Source organism: Pelodiscus sinensis, chromosome 8 (assembly GCF_052426305.1).
Source record: "Pelodiscus sinensis isolate ZL-2025 chromosome 8, ASM5242630v1, whole genome shotgun sequence".
NCBI classification, from domain to species: domain Eukaryota; kingdom Metazoa; phylum Chordata; order Testudines; family Trionychidae; genus Pelodiscus; species Pelodiscus sinensis.
The window spans coordinates 21,307,351-21,325,857 of NC_143059.1; the positions used below are offsets into that span (position 1 = coordinate 21,307,351).

Genomic DNA, 18,507 nt, shown 5'->3' on the forward strand with positions numbered 1-18,507 from the left:
ATTGGTTCCGGCCAGCCTTAACTTCGGTTCAGGGTCCACTCAGTGTGGATGCACTATTTCAAAATAGCAAAACGCTATTTCGAAATAGTTTTTGTGTATAGATGCATTATTTTGAATTAGCTTAATTCAAATTAACTATTTCGAATTAAGTTAACTTGAATTAATGCTGTAGTGGAGACATACCCTAACATTGCTTCCATGTAGAGACTAACTAGAGCAGTGTGCTGACTAGCCCTCCTAGTCTACGTCTAGATAGCAGGGCTATTTTGAGATACCAGAAGTATCCCAAAATAGCAATTCTGCATCTTTAAACACACCCGTTATTTCAAAATAATGGGCGCACTATTCCAGCATTCCAGCAAAATAAGGAAATTTTGAAATAAGCTATTTTGAAATAAACTACAGTTTGTGTAGTGCAAATTGAGTAGCTTATTTCAAGATAAGGGGGCTGTGTAGATACACCCCTAGTTGAACAGTGACTGAAGTACTGTCTTGCCCAGCCAAAAACAAGTGCATCAAGAACTGGAAGCCCTTCAGATGGGCAGACTACTGATATGAGACATTCAAAAGCAGTTACATCAGCTATTTTATAATCGGGCTGGGTGTTGTGTCTCTCAGCCCTTGAGCTGGAGAGAAAAACCTTTTTATATCAGGTCATAGTTTGTTCATCTTTCAAAATGATTTTGTCCTGTCCAAACAGCAGTTAATAGCTCTTCCCATTAGATATATAACCTTACATTTACAATCCATTTTTGTCCCCATGAACCAGAGCCATCTCCGGTGACTTTGCAAGTTTTGGAAGTAGACTTTTCAAAGTTTAAGAGACCTGACCTAAATCTTCAGGGGGACCACCATTTTTTCCTTGGTCAATTGTCCTCAAGACTCAAAGGTCAAAAGAAATGGTTTTCTATACTGCAAAACAACAGGAAGAATCCTCAAAGGGTGAAGCAGTACAGGAAGAATCAGGATCTGAAAGTTCTAAGACCTGTCCACATTCTTCTGATTCATCCTTTAACTTTATACAGGTGCAGCAGAAATATCTACAGCTGAGTATGGGGAAAGGGAAAGGAAATCTTTGCCCTCTTTAGTAGGTATGGAAATATCTTCCAGGTTATTTCATGCTGTGCTGACAGACAGCTTCTGAAGAAGACTGCAGCTGTAACTTATGCAAGAAATCAAGATACAGATTTGATGCTGACAACAGGGTGATTCAAGCACAAAGGAGCTGTCTGTGAACTTGGTGACTCTCATCCTTTACAAAGTTTTGTCTTTGAACTAAAGATGTATGTGTCTTGAAAAGACTAAAAGTTCTGAACATGACTACATTGTAACAGACAGGTCTTTCTTGCATCTCTGAAACATTACTTCCAGGTTGCTAGCCATGTCTGAAACAGTGTCCGATTTCCATGAATGAAACCAGACTTTTTTTTTGGTCCTCAGGAATGTATTGTGAACACATCCTAAGTGTCACTGAAAAATACTTCTATGGCCTTCTGATTCAACATATGTCCTATGGCAGGATGCAGTCCAAGGAATGTTATGACCGAGAACAATCCATTCCCTCTAAACATGGCCACATCTTGAGTTGTCTGCTTCACAATGCTACTCGGCTAGTGACTATGCAGCATGTGACAGACAAATATTACAATTGATGAAGATCACACCCACCAGATAAAATTAAGAAACTAAGCATATAAGGACTTGTGTCAAGAAGGCTCTTATTTTTAAGTGAATGTCTCTAGTCCACAGAAGATTCTGGAATAGCATGGTAAATCCATAGCTGCAGAATCATGGAAGACTGTAATTCACAAGCAAAACTAAAAAAATTGATGCTTATTAGAAGGATGTACAAATTCCTTCTCTTATTCTAAAATCTACAAATAAAAGTTAACATTTCAGTCTTCAAGAGAAAGCTTGTTCAACATTATTGGCTAGTTAAGGCCACTTCTGTGCCTTGTTACATTTTCAGCATTTAGTATACATTTGTTAATTCTTTGCTTTCAACTGGTATCAAATCCAACAGGAATGAAGGAGAATTCACTATGTGATATAACAGTGATCTCCAACCTTTTTAACCACAAGCACACTTTTTCAATTTACGTGCAATGTAAAATCTACCTCAAACACAAATACCCTTGCCTGGCTTCCTTCCTCCCCTTCTCTGAGGTCCCACCCCTACTCCAAGGCCTCACGTTGCTCACTCCATCCCCCTTCCTGAATCTCATTCAGTTTCACCAGGCTGGGGTAGCGAGTTGGGGTGCAGGTTCTGGTCTTGGGCCAAGGGGTTCGGGGTGTGGGAGCGAACACCCTGAAAGCAAGGAGGTGGGGTGGATTCTGGAGTGGGCAGGGTGGTGGGTTCAATTCTGGTCCCTTCTCCACCAGCCCTGGGAGTGACCAGCCAGCCAACACATGATAAAGGACCCTCCGAAGGCAAAGAGGTGGGGTGGGTTCTTGAGTGGCATAGAAGATAGGGCAGTCCCCTAGGAAGCACAGGGTGGTGGGTTAGAGTCCTGCTCACCCAGGGAGCATCAGGTTCAGTCAACACAGGCTGCCCCAGGGATGGACCTCACTCCTAAGTAGGTAGGTTCTTGAGTGGCCTTGGAGATAGGCCATTTGCTTGGGGAGGGCTGGAGTGTGGGTTTGAGGCTCACCCTGGGAATGGCTAGTCAGCTGGAGCAGCAGAGTTACTGCAGGCTTACTCCTGCCTTGGCCCTACACCACTCCTGAAAGCTGCTATACATGCCAGCACTACAGACACTAACCTCACAGTTCTGTTACTGATCAATGGTGTCTGCAGGCAAGGACAGCATGTGGAGAGCCCCTGCTCTGACTTTCAGGGACATGCCAGCCACTTCCAGAAGCACAGAAGTCACAGGGATAATTACTCCACACAACAGGACAGATTCCACATTTTAGAACTCACTACTCAACTAATAAAATTTATGTGTAAGGGTATTTGTGTCTACACTACAATGTTATTTCACAATAGCACATCCACACAGAGTACTTTGTATCACATTTAAGGCTGGCCAGAACCAGTTCCAGCAGGTAGAGAAGCAACTGAAGTGCCAGCACTTGATAGCTTCCTGGACAAACCAGTCAGAAGCATCTGACAGAGGCTCCAAGATCTACCGGTAGATCCCGATCTACTGGTTGGTGACCACTGTGATATAACCATGCTCAAACCTTAGATTGCAGAATTTCAGTTTTAGACCAAGCTTCAAATTTAAATGATGCTAGGTTATTGTCTGAAAATATTACCACACCCCTCTCAGTCATTAGTTAGCTTTCACATTACCACTAATACAAGCTTGCACTTATATAGCACCTTTTGTTCAAGAGTCTCAAAGTAGTTCAGAAAGACCGGCACTATGTTTTAAGTAATCAGTGATATACATGAGAGGAATCTTATTTGTAAGAATATATATATTTCTATTTGTTATATTTACAAAAACACAGTATCAAATCTACAGGTTGACCTATTGCAACACTAGTCCCATCAGGAATGTAAATTTTCACTTCCTGTAATTCTTCCAATACAATCCTGCAATTGCTTCAAAAGATTTATTTAATAAAATGTTTATAATTGAGACTTAAAACAATGAGTAACTTCTACAGCCAACAGTTTGCACACAAGCAGCTTTCTGAGTTTCATGACTGGAAGGGAGGAGATGGGTTTGAACAGGTGGTTAGAAAAAGAAACAAAGATGAAAATTTCCAGATGGAAACATAGGTAAGCTTTTAGTCCTGCTACAACCTTTACAGTGTCATTTTACTGAAAACTTACACCCTATCGTAATTTAATAATGCACTTGATCTTATGTTGGTATAAACTAGTGTAATACACTATATACACAGACATTTTTCTAAATCCTTTAAGATCTGAAACTACATAGCTATACTGAAGAAATCCTACTTGTACTTTGACCATAGTGAACATTTAAACACGCTATTTTAACTTGATACGTTGAATGTTATCAATTACCATTTTCAGTCTGCAATTCTTACATAGTTGTTGAACGGCAAATATGAAGAAGTATGTATAAGTGTTAGTAAATATCCAGATTTCTATATTTTTCCTTCGTAAGAATATGCTCAATAAAATGTCAGGCATGTAAAAAAAGGGTTTGTAAACAAATACGTTATATAATGTTCTGTTCTCATTAGAACAAGACATTCTCAAATACATGTTTTCCGCTCATTTTTTCCATGGCCCATATTCAAATATATGAGGTAAACCACTTAAAATATATAAACCTAGCCAACAGGAACTTCTAGAAAAAAATAAAACTAGGTAAGATGCGATTATCAAAGAAAAAAAGTGACACTTTGTTCCACTGCAAAGTGAAACCAAACAATTTATTTGTGCTAAATGAATGGAAAGAATGTATTATTCAGAATACATTTCTTTATACATTGTACCGGCTTAGGTTGCTAAATAAGCATTCATTAGTGCCATGTTGTGCTACTTCTCTGTACTTTGTTCTGTTTCTACCAAGCAATACAACATTTTTGGCTGTTATGCCAATATATTCCTATAATATTCATCTTATACCATATTCTCTAATAATCTTTTGAACATTTAAAATAATTGTTCAAACTTTGTTTTAGGGGAAATCACAATATATTTCAACAAGAAAAAAAATCGCTGTTCTCTACAATCACACTGCCTTCTGCATCAGAAATCAAAGAGCACACTGTAATCAGTCACCAATAACTTGTTGGCAGGACCACATTTATAGAAGTTCATTGTGACAGAACACACAGTATGGAGAGCTTACAAGTTAATGCAAATGATAAACAAGACAATCAAATCTTAAGGTCATGAATTTTACATTCCAATTACTTAGACAAGTTAGATTCCCCACATTTAACTGCAGGCTGCACCATACATTTGAGGTTTTGTTTTCTTCTTTCTTTCTTTTTTTTTTTTAAACAGGAGAAAGTATGAGTGTGTCATGTCTGTTGAATACTGAACCTATAATAAGTTTATTTATTAGGCGATACAAGTCTTGGGCACTGATTAACATGTCTGACTCACTTTTGCACTAATAGCTGTATCTTCAGATAACTGAAATGTAGTGCTGATTTACCATAAGCTTGGTAAACACTAACGTTTTAGGAATTTATAGTATAGCCCATCATACCTGTAATTTTATGCAAATTGTCATGGAAAGAATATAAAAAGATATCCCTTTAATTTTATAAACCTAAAAGCCTGGAAACGAAGCTTTGGAGCCAAGCAAAATGACATAATGCCATATTACCAAAGAGTAGCAAATGTTCCAGCCAGATAATGGCCATACATATAGTTCAAGTAAACACTGATGGAAAATTTTGTTAAGTTAGTGTTGTAGACCCACAACACTGACTGCATTTTTAGACAAATGTTTACAACACAATTAACAGTGAAGCCTATATAACCTCAGTGCAAGTAAGTCAAATCCAAATATGCCAGGTAAGCCTTTGGCTTTTAGTAAACTGCTCCATGTTACGAGTCCAACTCTGAATTTAGACTGCTGAGCACATGCACTAAGGCTGAGAGGAAGGATGCACTGAATGCTGAAAAGTGGCTGACTGCGATGCTGTTGATTGGATTGTAGGCTGCACAGGTGGTGGTGGAGGTGGAGGAGGTGGCTGGACTGGGGTCTGCGTGTTTGGAGAAGGAGGAGGAGTGGGACGTTTAAATTTGTCAGGGCTGTTACTTCTTCGTGGTGAAGGCCTCTGCAGAACAAATTAAAATCATATTGAACATGTATACATTTTTAAGAAGCTTTAGCGGATATCAAGAAGTCATCTTACATACTCATCATTAAAACACTGTTTTTGAGATAGAGAAAATTCCCATTCCTCTAAGTGCGCAGGGGAGAAATAAAATAGAAACAGAATGTAGGACGAGAAGGGAATGTAGGCCTAGTCCAGCACTCTGCACTGAGGCAGGACCAACCATTATCTAGACCGTCCCTGTTGGATGTCTGTGTATCCTGTTCTTAAAAAACCTCTGATGATGATGATGATGTCACAACCTCCCAAGATAATTTGTTTTCAGTGCTTAACTACCCTGAATGTTAGGAAGCTTTACCTAATGTCTAACTTACATCTCCCTTGCTGCAATTTAAGCCCATCACTTCTTATTCTTTCCTCTGTGGCAAAAGACAATTTATCATGCTCCTCTTTAGAATATGCTTTATGTAACTGAAGACTTCTGTTCCACTTAGTCTTCTCTTCTCCACACTAAACAAACCCATTTTTTCTACTCTAAAGATCTTTCTAGACTTAATAATTTGTGTTGCTCTCCTCTGTGCTTTCTCCAACAGGTCGACATCTTTTCTGAAGTGTGGTGTCCAGAACTGAGTGCTGAGTGGAGAGGAAGAATTATTTGCTTACAACAATTCTGCTAATATATCCCAAAATGATATATCCTGCTTTTTTGCAGTTTTACATTGTTGGCCCATATTTAACTTGTGATCCACTACAAATCTCAGATCTTTGTCTGCACTACTCCTGCCTAGGCAAACATTTCTCAACTGTATTTGTGCAAAGTGTATTTGTGAACTCTCTCAGTGTAGCACTTTGCATTAGTCCTAGCTGAATTTTATCCTATGTAATTCACACCATGCCTCCAGTTTGTCAAGATCATTTTGAACTTTAATTCTGTCCTCCAAAGCATTTGCAACCTCTCCCAGCTCGGTATTCTCTGAAACTTTATAAGTACACACAGTGCGTATCATTTATGAAGACAATGAACAGAACTGGACTCCATTTGAAATGCTCTTTCAGCTTGATCGTGAGCCATCGATAAACACATTGAGTAGTTTTCCAGCCAGTTGTGTATCCACTTTATTACAGGATTATCTAGGTTATCTTTTTCAAGTGAGACAATGTCAAAAGTCTTAACATGAAAATATGACATTCACTGCTTCCCCCATATCCACAATGCTTGTTATCTTGTCAAAGAATATTAGATTGGTGCAAAGCTAGTCTACAGGAACTAAGCCACTCCGCACTGGACAGGGAAAGATGGAAGGAAATAGTGAGGGAGGCATCAGACACAAATGGGTGCTGAGCCCATGGTGGTGGTTGTTGATGATGAATCACATCAAACCAATCTACTATATCAGGGGTTCCCAAACTTTTTGACATGGGGACCAGTAAATACATTCATGAGCTTTTGGAGGACCAGTAACATTCATGTGCATATTTGCATATTAATTAAGCAAATGATGAATATGCAAATAAGTTGTTTCTGGTCCTCCCAAAGCCCACAGTGCCAGCTTTAGCAAAGCTTTTCATACAGTCACCCACAATATTCTTGTCAGCAAGTTAAGGGAATATGGATTGGATATGAATGGACTGTAAGATGGATAGAAAGCTGGCTAGACCAGGGTTTCCTAAACTTTTTACTTTAATTGGAACCTGGTTTTTTTTTCAGTGCTGTTTTTTGCAGCCCAAAACTATAAATGTGAATAAAAAAAAGAATGAAAAAATGAATAAATTTGCACTGTTTCACCTGCCTGCATCGTCCACCCAGCCAGGGCTTGGGGTACCTGGCGCTGCATGGGCACTCCGGGAGTCTGGAACACCCTGGCAGCCACGCTGAGTCCCAGTATTTTTTTCCTGCGGACCAGTACCGGGCCACGGCCCATAGTTTGGGAAACGCTGTACTATATCATCTATCATCTGTGAGGTCTGCCTCTCCTATTTGGACCATCCATTATGCCAAATACCAGGGTCTTAACTTTTTGCTCGTCGTTCATTCTGCAGATATGCCCGAATAGCTGTAACTTCCATTGTATGACCTTCTGTAGTAGGTTCTCTTTTGGCTGTATCTTCCTATATAATTCCTCATTGGTGACCTTCTGGATCTTTCTATAACAACTCCTCTCGAACATCAATATCCTTCTCTTCAAATCTTTCATTATCACCCAAATCTCATACCCGTACAACATGCTGCTAAATACACGTTTTCAAGATGCTCAGCTTTGTTCGTAAGCTAATTGCTTTACTTTTCCAGATCTTATCCATCACTTTCAAACTCACTCTTGCTTTCACTATTCCAGTTGCTATTTCCTTTTTACAGTCTAGATCATGTGTCATGTTGCTCCCCAAATACGTGAACTTCTCTACATTCTCTAGTTCAATCCCATCTACACTGATCTTCCTTTCTATTTCCTTATTTCCAAATACCATTGTCTTTGTTTTATCGATATTCATAATCAGTCCATACTGCTTCCCTTCCTTATTTAGCACCTGCACCATTCTTGCTAACTTCTCTTCATCTTCTTCGATAACTATATCATCCATGAACTTCAAGTTGTTAATTCTCATCCTGTGCACCAATATCCCTTCTACTTCTTCCTTGATCTTGTCCGTTGTTCTCTCTAGGTGTGTGATGAAGATACTTGACAATATCGGATCTCCTTGTCTCGTATCTCTACTCTAATAGGAAGTGGCAGCCGAAGCAGATGGCGATCAAAGACGAGAATGATAAGGTGCTCATGAACAAGGAGATGGTTGTGCAACGATGGATGAGATATTGTACCAATCTGTACAAAGCACAGTGTCTGAGAGACTGATCGAAGAATTGAAAGCAATATCAACGCCAAGCTTCGACAGTGAGACCAATATTCTGAAGGAGGAAGTAGAAAGAGCAGTAAAACGATTAAAGAACAACAAGAGCCCTGGGAATGATAAGATCACGGGAGAGATAATCAAATGCAGTAGAGAAAGTATGATTCAGGTAATACATCGACTACGTAATATAGCGTGGAAAGAAGGGAAGGCACCTAAAGAATGGACAAGATCTGTGCTAGTCACAATACACACAAAAGGAAGCGTGTTCAAGTACAAGAACTACCGAACGAATGCCTTAACGAGTCATCTAGGGAAGGTGATGATGATGATACTGATAGAGAGACTGAGATCACAGACAGAAGAACATCCAGTGGATGAGCAAGCAGGATTCAGGAAAGACAGAAGTACCATACAGCATATATTGGCACTAAGATTGATATTGAAGAAAGCTTGGCAAAAGAACAAGAACACCTAAAATTGCTTTGTCGATTTTCAGAAGGCATTTGACAGTATAGATCAGAAAGTGACTTGTGCGGTGTTGGAGTCTATGGAGTGGATAGCAGACTGATACGGTTGTTGAAGGATATCAACGATAATGTGGAGGCAGTGGTGAGAATGTGCGGAGAGTTAGGAAGTTGGTTTAGAACGAATAGAGGTATGAGACAAGGAGATGAGATATCGCCAAGTATCTTCATATCACATCTTTAAGTGATTGGTTCTTGATAAAGCCACACTGATTGTAAATCATCTTATTTTCTTCTACGCCCATGGCATCCAACAAACTAGCCACATATAGATATTTGGCCAGTTGAGTGTGGCTAGTTATTTTTAGAACTGGTTGGACACTATGGTTCTAGGTGCTTACAAAGTGATTGATTACCTCATTAGCTTCCCAGATACCAAAGTTAACCAACTATTCTATAATTCCATTGGTTTTCCTCATTCTACAAGTTCTCACACATAATTGCTAATAGTTGAAAAATCTATTCAGCCAGTTCCTTGAGTATTCCAGAAAGTGTTTCATCAAGCTCTGTTAGAAGATATTTAACTTGTCTAATTCTTACCTTGTTTCCCTCCCTGTCCTTCCTCCCCATTTCAGCCTCATATTTTACCCCATTTACACTCTATGTTAGTCATCTGATCACTGCTAACCTGCTAACCTTTTTGTGAAAGTCAAAACAAAAAAGGCATTTCACACTTCATTTTAAGCCTTTCTTTCCAATTCTGTCCCTGCATGCTTGTGTTGGGTTTTTTACATATGTTCATCCTTCAAAATTTGATCTAGTTTCCAATTTTTGTACGACTCCTTTAGTTTCAGGTAATTGAAGATCTCTTGGTTAAGCCTGCACGGTCTCTTAGCACACTTTCTATCTTTCAGACACATGGAAAATGTTTGCTCTTGTTCCCTTAATAACTCTTTAAAAATGAGTGATGTCCTGATAACGCTTATTAGCAATGGGTACCCCTCTCCCCCCCCCCCAAAAAAAGAAAAAAAAAGAATAGGAAGAAGAAGAACAGATACAATTATCTATTATTTATGCTTGATCAAAGCATAGCAGCAGGTGCTAATGAGCATAACTTAAATATTATCAGCATGTGGAGTTAAAAAGTGCATACCTAAACTAGCCTAGAAAAATTCCAAAGGACTGTAACAAGATCATATCTGAAAATGAAGTAAAATGGAAGCACAAATCAAACTGTTCTTTATAAGGCATGCATTATAAAAAATGGTGAATATGTCCCTTTGGGCTCCTACCACTACACAATAGCTAACAGAACTATCTGCACAGAAACTGCAGATTTGTAATAGTCTTTGGCACTTATATAAGGGCAATAAGATGTGAAAAGACACTTCAAAGCAATATTTGTTGTCTACTATACTGATTTTTCTGGGGGGGAGAGGGAGAGTAGAGGAAGCAGTATTGTAAAATTAGCAATATAAAAATATAAGACAAACCAAAATGTCTTCAAAATTGCAGCACCTAGGAAACAAATAGTAACAGTAACAAACATACATTCATTTTTAAATCTCTTAAGATCTCCAAAATGCCCCTTTCCCCTGAGATAACCAACCCAGACAAAACAGCCACCCTTTGGGAAAAACTTGAAAACTCTACATCAGATATACTGCATAACAATTTGATTATTAAGGAGGAATCTGGCCAGGATACTAGGGATTACACCTACTTTGCAGTATAAATGCCCACAATAAATTAGATTGACATGAGGCTTACCGGTTCCAGTTAACCAGTAGGGACTGAAGCAGCTCTCTAACCCTCCCGCCCCTCCACAGGTTATGCCCTGGCCTGGCTCCCGGGGAGGTGGATTTGCTGTGGGCTCTGCAGTTTAAAGCTTATGTAACATACTGCATGTAACCATGTAGCTGCTGAGACTTTCAGTGGTTACATGGTTACATTTTTAACCACAGTTTTATACCCCTAATTGGCACTATATTGAAAAGGCCACAGGCTTTATCATGACTAACTGATCTGGGCTTCTGCTTTGAAAGTATCTCGAGCATGAGTGAACCCCTAATACTATGGGAGAGTGCTAGTTCAGAGCTGACACAGAAGGCAGAGGGCCATGTGCCTATTCATCAGCATCATTTCCTGCAGCGTCCAGCTTTTTATCTAGCCATGGGGTGTCCAACATGTTAGCCATTAGCCATGTGGCTATTTGGCTAGTTAGCCTGAACAATGTGGCTATTTGACCAATTGAATGTGGTTAGTTTGCTATAGCAGTAGCCACACCAGAGGCTACTGCTTCAGAACTGGTAGGACACGACAGGTCTAGGAAGTCTTCCCTCCAAGTACTGACAGAGCTTGATTTCAATTAGCTTATGGTATAAAGATAACTAATATTTATTAGTTAACTAATTAAATACTGCTTTTAATTAGTGTGTCTCGGAATGGTAGATAATATTCCCCTTTTTTCCAAAGGCCTCAACAGGTTATGCAACTAGCTCAGTCAGCTGCTGAACTAGGAAGAAAAACCAAGTTAACTCTTAGGGTATGTCTACACTACCCTGCTAGTTCGAACTAGGAGGGTAATGTAGGCATACCGCACTTGCAAATGAAGCCCGGGATTTGAATTTCCCGGGCTTCATTTGCATAAGCGGGGCACCGCCATTTTTAAATCCCCGCTCGTTCGAACCCCGTGCAGCGCGGCTACACGGGGCACGAACTAGGTAGTCCAAACTAGGCTTCCTAGTTCGAACTACCGTTACTCCTCGTGGAATGAGGAGTAACGGTAGTTCGAACTAGGAAGCCTAGTTCGAACTACCTAGTTCGTGCCCCGTGTAGCCGCGCTGCACGGGGTTTGAACGAGCGGGGCTTTAAAAATGGCGGCGCCCCGCTTATGCAAATGAAGTTCGGGAAATTCAAATCCCGGGCTTCATTTGCAAGTGCGGTATGCCTACATTACCCTCCTAATACAAATTAGGAGGGTAGTGTAGACATACCCTTATTCTGTTACCCTATCCGCTGGACCATGCTGCTTCCACCCATGAGATCAGAGCTGTGCGCGCTATGGTGGTGGGCTTTAATGATCATGGAAGCAATATTAACAATTAACCTAGAGAAATTCACATTTTAGCATAGTGTAATCACAATCCAGCTAGATTTGTCATTGTTTTTTTTTAAAGAAAGGGGTTGTGCCCATCTAGAAAAATTTACTGAAACAAGGTTTCATATCAGAGGATACTGGCACAAAGAAACATCTTGCAGGAGACTGTCTGCAGATTGCTGCACTTATTCAGAATATATTGAATTGTGCTTCCTGTTTCTAATATTGTTATATCAGCCACAAGGTATCTTGACGAAGTGCTAATTTTTTAAGCTTTGTTTGCTTTATAAACTCAATGAGTATTAGAAAGAAACGTGACTAAATACATTAAATTCAACTGAAATAAAAATTATTCCAGTTGAAACATGCTGAACAGTGTCCTAACAAAAGTTTAATATATTGCTATTCTCACTGGAAAACAAAAAAAGGAATAATAATTAGCTGCCTGTTACAGTGACATGGTGGTAGCATTGTGTGTCATCTTGAAGAAAATCTGAGCTTGAAGCAACCACAGAGGACTCATCCATCATGTATGGTGGAGACTAGGAGAAAAATGAGAGTAATGTATTTACTTCCTGGGACAAAGGGTAGATTAGAACATCGCATCTCGCACCTTGCCCACAGATCCATAGAGTGATACCTATTACTGTCTTTAAGGGGATAACATGTTCCACTCTCTTGCAGAAAGAAAAGATTTTCCACTAAGAATCAATTTCTCAAGGTACAGAGGTAATCAGGAATGAAGAAGGCAACAGTCATCTTAGAGCAAGGAAACAAAATCAAACGTTTACATTTAAAAACTTGGGTTCAAGACTAATTAACATTTAAACAAAAGTAAGATTTTAATGCAATAGAAAATTTACTAGTTATTAATACTCACTGTAATTCCATGGGACGGTCCCATATGCTGCACATGAAGGCCTGGGGAGTTGTAATAAGACATTCCAGCTCTAGTCAGTGAAGTTGGTGGCGTAAAACCAACTGTGTGACTTGCATATGATAGACCTAAAATTATTAAAGCAAAATGGACATTAACATTCCTACTGCAAATAGTACTAAATATTGCAAACAACAGTAAATATGATTTTGCTAGGGGTTTATATAGATTAAAAATACATGCTGTGTTTGAGAACATATTAAGTAACAAGATTTAAAACATAACTCTTCACCTAGTCCAGAGAGGATTAGTCACGTTAAGGTGACTACCTTCTTATTGACAGACTGCTAATGTACTTTTAAACATGACTTCCCATGTATATGCTAAGTGTCAGTTAAAAAAATTTCCCGAAGATCCTGTTTTCTGAATTTAGAAGTTGCTTTTAAGAAATTTTACTTATAGCTAAATACTAGGGGTCTAATTTTCAGAAGTGCTTTGCACTCACACTAACGGAATTAATGGGAACTGCAGTTGCTCAATGCTCCTGAAGTTCAGGCCTTAAACACTTGGAGTTTAGGTCAAACTCAGCCACATTAGGTCGGGTTTTCTAAACAACGAATCTACACTATCATGCCCATTCTGTCAATTTTAAGGTCAGCTAAAGTTGATTTATGCACTTCTGCTTTCATGAAAAGTAATCGTTTGTCCATAGCCAGCTTTCCAGTAGTACAGATGAAGCACTTTGAAAAGCAAACCTTTCTGTGGACCACCAGTTGCTAATGGAAACTTGCCATTTATTACATAATTACACCCAAGCCATTTTGCCAGTGCTGTAGCTAGGGAGAACAGTTTAATTTAACCCGTAAGAAAGGAAGTATTAAATTATTAAACAGACAAAGAGCTTTAACTTTCTCATGTTAAATTATCAAACAATTTTAAATAAAAGCAAATATTAATTTATGTCCAACACAAAAGGTTTCAATGTTTTTTTATTTATAGTAGGGGTGGGGAAATGTTTTTGTATCAGGGGGCCACTGACCCAGAGAAAAATCAGTCGGGGAGCACACATGTGAGGAGCAAAAAAATCCCTCCAACCCCACCCCCCTCAAACCTTTACTGATGTGGCCCCCAACTGAGAAACCTCATTCCTCTGGTGCTCCAGCCCCATGGGGTGAGGGACAGGGAGGAAGGATTCAAGTTCAGGGCTTCCCCATGGGCTGGATTTACTCTTCTGGGGTTTTGGGGTTAGAGGATTTTGTGGAACCCCCCCCCTTCCCCAGGCTCTCAGGTGGGGAAAAAAAATGAGAGGTTCACAGTGCGGGACAAGGGTGACAGAAAGTGGGATGGGGTAAGAGTGCAAGAATCTGGGTAGGAGCTTGGGTACACCAGGGGGAGAGAGTGTGAGGTGGGACAGGAGATGGGGTGCAGTAGCAGACTAGGAGTAGGTTGTCTGGCCAAGAGGGAGAGTGCAGGAGCAGGCTAGGATTAGGGTGCATGTCCAAGGGAAAAGGTGCAGGAGCAGGCTGGAGGTGGTCAGAAGCAGGGTGGGGATGTGGCGTCTGGGCATGAGGGGGTTGGGAGGGCACTTACTTGCTTTTGCACCCTGTGCTGCTCGCAGGCATTGTGTCTTAGGCACGGCCTCCTGCTGCTCCCATTGGCTGGATTCCAGCCAATGGGAGCAGCAGGGAAAGCATTCAGGCAGTGCATAGGTGCACTGCTGTTTCCCCAGCTGGAGGAGGGGGAGTAGCAGTGCACAGAGCTGCTTTTGGAGCCGCTTCTTCCCCATAAGGTGGATCCAGTGGGGATGCTCAGGGCTCTCTCCTCCTCCCCACATCTGATAAGGGAAGACAGCACTGGCGCTCCAACCTCGCAGGGGGGAGTGAGGCTAGAGCTCCAGCATGGGCTCCCTTCTACAAGGATGCCATGGACCACTAGTAGGCCACAGACCACAGTTTGAGAACCACTGCTCTAGAAAGATAATAAAATGCATAATCTATAAGTGAATTTATATGCTCACGCTTATAGAAAAATACCATTTCAGATTCTAACCACCTAGTAAGTGACCTTTAACGGACACTTATAATGCAGTGAGGACATTCTAAAAAAACATGCTGCATTATATCAAAACTTTCTCTAAACAAAATATGTAAAAAAAGTATGTCTTCCTCAAAAAAGTTTTAAAGGAAAATTAGTCTTTCATTTGATTTACTTTTTTCCAGATAAGCTTGAATTTGCTATTTAAGAAAATATAATACTATGGCATATTTTTATGCATACAAAATGTTTAACAGAAATTCGCTTATATATTTACCAGGTGATATCGGTCTGCTAGAACTCGGTGAAGGTGTGTATGGGATAGGACTGGACACAGTGCGAGGTCTTAATCCTTGTGCAGACATCTCATTAAAATACCTAACAGAAGAAGATAAAGAACAATCTGATTAACTTAATCAGTGTCGCAATAAAACTTTATGAGAGAACGTAAACACTGTCAAACAAACAACTTTTGTTACTACTAGTACTAAATTCAGTGAGGGCTAAGTAAAAACAGAAATTTCATTTTGAAATACTAGCGCGCTGTACCCCCTGCTCGCCACGCTCACCAACTTCTTGGCTCTCCCCTTGCCCCCCCCCCGCCACTCCTGGAAGCACCAACCCCAGCCCTTTCGCTCCCCCTGCCACCCTTACCAACTCAGGACCTTTTTCTTTCGCTCCTGGCCACACCCGCCCAGCCCCTACTCTCCCTCCCCTCAGCTGTGCCAATGGTGGAGAAGGCTAGTAGTGGATGGGAGTTGGCTCCAAGGATGAAGGGGGGGACTGGGCTTTACTTGCCCATGCCTACTCCCTCCGTCTGTGGACGATGTAACATGATGATATCATTCTGTTGTCCCACAGGAAGATTTTATTTCTATATCTATATCTATCTAGAGAGAAAGAGAGAGATTGAGATTATATGCTTTTTGGCCAAACATTGAACAAAAGAACTGCTAATTTAAATTTGGATTTTGACAAACTAAAAGTGCTTCAGAGTTTAATCTCTTCCATATAAAAATCACATCTAAGTTGAAATGGCACGCCACAATTCTATTTAAACTGAAATGTTAACCCATAAAACAGGAATAATGGAAGCAGATGCAAGCAACTACAGACATTATTAGAGCATGTGTCTAATTTAGGCTATCTTTCACAAAAATCACATTGGATCATAATGGTGATATACCCGAGTAAGGATAAATGTTGGGATAAATGTCGTTTGCTGAATCCATCTTTAACAAAATGTAAATGTTGCCTTCATCTTCTAACCTTGTCTTAGAAACAAAGTATCTAATGTTTTGTTTTATGATAAAGCTATTCAGGATAGTTATTTTTAATACTGGAAAACACAAACTCCCTAAGAAGAATTTCTTTCAGGGTTAGAAGTCCAGTTTATAATTACCCTATTTCAGATGCCCTTATACAGCTAGTGAAATAAAATATATCAATTCTGACATAGTATACAGCCCAGTAAGAAACCAAAGAATTAGCCTTTGAAGGAACACATTTTAACTTAAGATTTAAGGTTCCACCATGTCATTATGTAAAATTGTAGAAACACATCATCTATTTCCATTAAAGCTGGGGTGGGGATCCTCAGGCCTGGGGGCCAGATGCAGCCCCCAGCTTACCTGGATCCAACCCCCGAGGCTCAGGGCTTCCTCTACAGCATTGGGGAACCTGTGTCTACTGTGGGACTAGAACACACAAAATCTAAAAGCCTGGGCTCCCCAGGCTCTGGTGTGCAAGGGGAGTGTAGGGAGTGTCTCTCTCCTTAGTCAGGGGCCATCATCAGTGAGGGGTTGGGTTTTTTTTGGCTTCGCTCTTGTGTGCAGCCCCTGATTGATTTTTCTGTAGGTCAGCGGCCTCTGACCCAAAAAAGGTTCCCTACCCTTTAAATTAAAGACTCAAAATCCTGCCATCTGTAATGTCCATGCAACTTTTTTTTACCACCCAGGATCTTGTAATTTTGATACCACACCTGAGGCCTTGTAATAACACCTTCTGCTACCTAATGTTGCATATATGGCCTTCCTGGAATTGGCAGAACACTAGAATTAGCAACATTATGCATCTTACAAATTAAAATTTGCATATGTTAAGGCTGTTCAACTTAGGCAAGTCTTGTTTTTATATGACTATGTCCAGAACAAAGTTACCATGTAATTAATCAGTTTGCCAAGTTTACATATTTATTTTATTTAAATCTTCCCAATCTTAGGCTATGTCTAGACTACATGGCTCCATCAACGGAGCCATGTAAAATAGTTTACCCGGCATAGGCAAAGAAGCAGGGATTTAAATAATCCCTGCTTCATTAAAATAAAAATGGCCGCCGTGCTGTGCCGACGATCAGCTGATCCGGCAGAGCGGGGCAGTCTAGAAGCCTTTCCCTTGTTTCACAAGGTATACCAGAGCGGTCAACAAAGGCTTCCCTTGTCAACCGCGGCACGTCTAGACTGCCCCGCTGTGCCGGATCAGCTGATCGTCGGCACAGCGCGGCAGCCATGTTTATTTTAATGAAGTGGGGATTATTTAAATCCCTGCTTCTTTGCCTATGCCGAATAAACTATTTAACATGGCTCAGTCGACGGAGCCATGTAGTCTAGACATAGCCTCTAAGTATAACTATTCTCTTGCTCACAGTAAACCTAAACCATCCCTGCAAGAATTAAACTATACTTCTACGAAGAATGTTTGATTATATTGTTTTGAAATTCTTTGCATTGTTTCATCTCAGCTGACTTTCAGTGTTTATAGGTAGAAATATCATATAAAAAAGCTGGTGTGGTTATTGTCATACAGGTTGAACCTCTCTGGCCCAGAACTCTATGATCCTGCAACATGGACCAGCCCAGAGAATCTCTGGGCTGGTCCATGTTGCCAGCCCAGAGAACCTCTGAACCAAACAGCCCCTGGACCAGAGAGTCCTGGGGGCAGAGGCTGCTGAGACCGGAGCCAATCCTGTGAGCCAGCAGCCCAGGGTGTGCGGTAGCTGAGACCGGAGCCCAAATAGCAGTCTGGGGGCAGCGGAGCCCGATGGCTGGCAGCTAGGAGGGGAGCCTGGCCGGAAGGCTGGCAGCCCCCTGGGAGAACCTGGAAACCAGCAACATAGGGGCAAGATTTACTACCCTTGGTCCAGCAAACTCTCTTATTGGGATGGTCAGGTCCCAAGGGTGCTGGACCAGGGAGGTCCAACCTGTAATTATTTATATACAGAGAACAGAGATAATAATGACTGAACACAAACCTTTCATCATCCATTTCTAAGCTGGATTCACTTTCTGACAGTTGTCTGCATAGAGCTTCCCTTCGCTCCATCTCCCTCTGTAGTTTTCTTTGGAGTCTTAAATTCTCTTCTCTCATATGACGCTCCTCCTCTAAATATTGTGCCATCTTCTCTGAATCTGAAATTCCAAATTTGTTAGGTCGTCATTAAACTCAGTTTAATATATATG

At 40.6% G+C, this 18,507-nt stretch overlaps 1 protein-coding gene across 4 annotated transcripts in view; it reads right to left on the bottom strand.

Moving 5' to 3' along the window:
• Positions 1-4,340: 4,340 nt before the first annotated feature.
• The window catches only part of CCDC6 (coiled-coil domain containing 6), a 92,794-nt gene continuing 78,627 nt past the window's right edge, over positions 4,341-18,507 (bottom strand). Inside the window, exons 6-11 of one of the 4 annotated variants that reach the window (XM_075934864.2) lie at positions 18,300-18,456; positions 15,327-15,427; positions 13,019-13,143; positions 12,591-12,680; positions 10,532-10,556; positions 5,587-5,724 (exon numbers count right to left, since the gene is read on the bottom strand). In XM_075934864.2, coding sequence (XP_075790979.1) covers positions 10,542-10,556; positions 12,591-12,680; positions 13,019-13,143; positions 15,327-15,427; positions 18,300-18,456 — 488 coding nt within the window. In that variant the 3' untranslated portion in view covers positions 5,587-5,724; positions 10,532-10,541. Of the gene's footprint in view, positions 5,725-10,531; positions 10,557-12,583; positions 12,681-13,018; positions 13,144-15,326; positions 15,428-18,299; positions 18,457-18,507 lie in introns of all 4 variants that reach the window. The other 3 variants (XM_075934861.2, XM_075934863.2, XM_075934862.2) reach the window with 3 other exon arrangements.